The 4,313-nt window shown below is 38.8% G+C and overlaps 1 protein-coding gene across 1 annotated transcript in view; it reads left to right on the top strand.

Annotated features, from left to right (window-relative positions):
- Nucleotides 1–4,313, top strand: part of LOC106883955 (uncharacterized) — a 13,232-nt gene that overhangs the window by 4,849 nt on the left and 4,070 nt on the right. Inside the window, exons 4-5 of the mRNA XM_014935112.1 lie at nt 577–693; nt 2,998–3,099. Coding sequence (XP_014790598.1) covers nt 577–693; nt 2,998–3,099 — 219 coding nt within the window. The remainder of the gene's footprint in view (nt 1–576; nt 694–2,997; nt 3,100–4,313) is intronic.

Here is a 4,313-nt window from a genome sequence, read left to right as displayed (position 1 = left end):
GTCATACATACATACATACATACATGCATACATACATACATACATACATACATACATACATACATACATACAGACATATATATACATGCATGCATACATACATATATACATACATACATTCATACATACATACATAATATATATATATATATATATATATATATATATATATAATAATAATTTTTCCAGAGGATGTAGCAACCGTTACCAATATAGCATAAGAACTTACATTTTGAATATGAAAATTTAAAAGTTTAAAAACCTTATAATATATATATATATATATATATATATATATATACATACACACACACAGAAACATACACACAAATTTACAGTCTGCAAACACATTTCTAAACGTAGACATGTATACAAAATAATTTTAATATACCACAATTCCTCCTTCAAACCTGTATGAGCCAATGATTTGTTATAATAGGTTGAAAGATCCTTAAATATAATAATCCTTAAATATCTCCACGTTCACTAACATCTTTGATTAACCTTAACAATACATTGGTATCAGCTACTAATTTCTGATCTATCTAATCTATATATTATTTTGATATTATTCAGCTGAAGTATGTGTGCATAAAAATGCTTTGTACACGGTCGGAGCATTAGTGAGTAAAGATTCGTTTTCGGAATGCCGATGCTTTCCAAACGGAGTTATATCATGCTGCGCGAAATATAGTAAGTTTGTTTATTAAATCTGTATTTCTTATATAAACGAAGCTATGATTATTCTTTTCCATGTGACATAACGGATTCATCATCGTTGTTATACAACTTTATTAACTGCTATTTATATATGGACTTCTGCACATTCTCCGTCTATGAAAATCAACAAATATAACTTTGGTCAACTGGAGTCACTTGAAGAATATATTTGTTGAAGCTAGCGAGCAAGACCATCGAACAGAATCATGTGGTGGAAAGTGAAATTCTTACCCAAATGTCCATGTCTACACACACACACACACACACACACACACAGACACACACACAGACACACACACACACACACACACACACACACACACACACACACACACACACACACACACACACACACACACGCACACACACTTTACTTTTTCCTTTTCTAGTTTCAGCTCGGGAGCTGAAGCCATGCTTTAGCACTGCCGTTTGCTTTGATACACTTTCACTAAACCTCCTCTGATGTGTGGCATTTGGTGAATGAGGGAGTTTGACGTTGTTACCTTCATCTGCGTTTCTTGCCTCGAGGTAGGTTCACCCGGAACTCTTGACTGGAGGAGATACAGTCTAGTTTTGAAGACGCCTACCTCCTCCCCATGTAGGTCTCTCAGGCTTTCTGGGAGGATATTGAAGAGCCGTGAACCCTTGATACTGCTGTGGGTTCCCAGAAACTTCTGTTGCAGTATCTGGTCCTGTATCCTGATGGCAATAGGGTTTTTAGTACTAAGCAGTGGCGACCCGTTTGACTGTTAATGCAACTGACAGTGCTAAATTCTGGTGCAAGTTCTAGGATTTTCCAGTTGTATATCACTGCATATCTTTCCTTCGTTCGTTCTAAGGAGTAGAGCCTTAACTTTTTCAATCTCTCCCAGTGGCTGACATGTCACCTTGAGATGATTTTTTTTGTGTAGCTTCGCTGGTATGCATCGAGTTCCGTCGTTATTTTTAAACTGTGTGGCGACCACAGTTGGAAGCAGTAATCCAATCGACTGAGGATCAATGTCCTCCTGATGTCTATCACAGTTAATTGTTCTCTCTTTCTGGAAAATCGATTGTCTGCGTTTAATTGCCAACATAGAAAAATGCTTATAGAAAGATGCTTTATTACTCGAGTCATTGGCCAGGTTGTGCACGCCTTTTGATTCAGAGATTGCAGTCTCTCTTGGTCCAGTGTATCCTGTCTGCTTTTCATTGATAGCGCAGGGCTTGGAATTTTCCAACCTTAAACTGCATTTTATTTTCCTTAGCACACTTGTATATTGCGTTCAACTTCCGTTTCAGATGCACAACGTCTCCAAGGTTCTGTATCCTCTGAGAGACTTTTGTATCATCTGTGCTGCTAGCAAGAGTGGCTATCTGAGGACAGCTGATATGTTGAGTATTGAGGCAATGGTGCACAAGCACCGGTTACGTTGGACTGGACACCTTATTAGAATGAAGGATAGCAGGATTCCTAAGCAGATGATATATGGGGAACTTGTGAATGGAACGAGACCCTAGCAGAAACCAAGGCTGCGATTTAAGGACTGTGTCAAGTCCTCAGTAAAGGCCTGTGATATGCAGGACACTGACTGGGAGAACAATGTCTGTCATCGCCAAAGATGGAGGAAGCAGGTTAAGGAGGGGATCGACACTTTTGAGAGAGCACGTATTCAGCATGAATGGGGAAAGCTTGGTGTGCAATGTTCGCAGTCGTGTATGATTGTCAAGAGCTGGGCTCATTAGCCACCAACGGAGCCGCAAATGCAAAATATAAGTTAGTCCTAGAGCGCACAATGTTCCTGAAGGTCAGCAATGGTTTTCCTTGGTCACGAGTGGACGGCCAAGATGTATGTATGCATGCATGTATGTATGTATGTATGGATGGATGGATGGCTGGTTGGCTGGCTGGCTGACTGGCTGGCTGGCTGGATGGAGGGAGGGATGGATAAAGATTTCGGTTCGCAACTATGTCCATTTGTGTTCAATCGCAATTAATGGCTTGGAGACTGTAATGTTGCTTGTCGTGTATATCATTTTTGTTTCATATATATTTTAACTGATTGGTTACACTTCTTCCTGTGACTATAATTTGCTAATTTATGTCTATAGCCACTACTCTCTATTTATGTCTCAACCTTGGTAAACTATTTGGGTGATCCCTTACACAGTTGTGATTTAGAATTCCCATGTCACTGCAGCAATTAGACGCTTTACTGCTTCTAAATATAACATTGTGCATCAACTGGTATTTTCTAATCTATCAAATCTAAATGTGTCACTTTGCTTCGGTTATAGAATGTATCATGGACGGAATACAATACGGTGTCGGAATCACAATTGAGAAGCCTCATATGACTTGCCTCTGTCAGGAATATGGACTTGTGTGCACTCCTAGAAGTAAGTTTTTTTTAGCTTTGTATTTTGTAAATCTATATTTCTTATAGCAAAGAAGCTGTAGTTATCCTTTTCTGTGAGATATTTTAGATTCGTTATTATTGTGACTCAGTTTTATCACGTACCACTTTTATATGGATTTTTACTTATTCTCTATCTCTCAAAATACCAAAATCAAGGAAAATGTTCGGTCATTTGAGCCAAACGGAGGATATACTTGTCTAAGTTGTTGTACAAAATGGTTGAACATAAAACCTCGTGGTACAAAGTGAGGTCCTTGCCTTTCATCAAATAGGCAACCATACCTGTTTGAGTTCGATCAACAGCAGGGTGATTGGACAGAAGGTTCTCCAATATAAAATGACCACGTTTTAAAGACAATATTGAGCAGTTTGTGGATAATTACTTGCTATTTCTGGCAGGTTCAGTGGCCACGACGACGTGTACGTATTCACTCATTATGCGTTCAGTGTAATATGCATTTTGCATCATATCAGGCACAGGAATGGCAGCATGGTTAAGAAACTCGCTTTGCAACCGCGCGTTTTCCGGTTCAGTCCCACTGCGCGGCATCTTAGGAAAGCGTCTTCTACAATAGCAATGGATCGACTGATGCCTTGCGAGTGAGGTAGGTGGAAACTGAAAGAAACCCGCTATGTGTTTGTGTGTGCGCGTGCGTGTTTGTGTGCGCGCGCGTGTTTGTGTGTGCGCGTGCGTGTTTGTGTGTGCGCGTGCGTGTTTGTGTGTTGTTCCAGCCCCACCGCTCGTAAAACGGTGCTGGTCTTTTTTTACGTAGCCGCAACTTAGCTTCTCTGCAAAAGAAACGATAGATTAAGTACTAAGTTTTTGGAGCAGACAATGGTAATCTGAATTTCAGAGGAATCAATTGAGAGGATCGCTCCCTATTTTTTTTTGTTCGTGAATTCTCTCCCTATATATATATATGTTTATAAAAAAGAAGTTTGAAAACGCCAATATATAAAAAATGAATTTTAATTTATAATTTTCTCAGAGATATTTAACATGTTTCGGTTCTTGAAAAAACGAACCTTATCAAAAATACATATTTTAAAAAATGTAATTAAAAGAAAAGTTCATAATTGTTCCTTTCTGGTGTCAACATATATATATGTATATATATGTATTTCAAATTTTTGTCACAAGGGCAGCTTTGGGGGGCAGGTGGCGATGAGTCGATTACATCGACCCCAGTGTTC

Source organism: Octopus bimaculoides, chromosome 27 (assembly GCF_001194135.2).
Source record: "Octopus bimaculoides isolate UCB-OBI-ISO-001 chromosome 27, ASM119413v2, whole genome shotgun sequence".
Taxonomy (NCBI): Eukaryota; Metazoa; Mollusca; class Cephalopoda; order Octopoda; family Octopodidae; genus Octopus; species Octopus bimaculoides.
The sequence above is the reverse complement of the archived record's forward strand: the minus strand, read 5'-3'. Positions and strand labels throughout refer to the sequence as shown.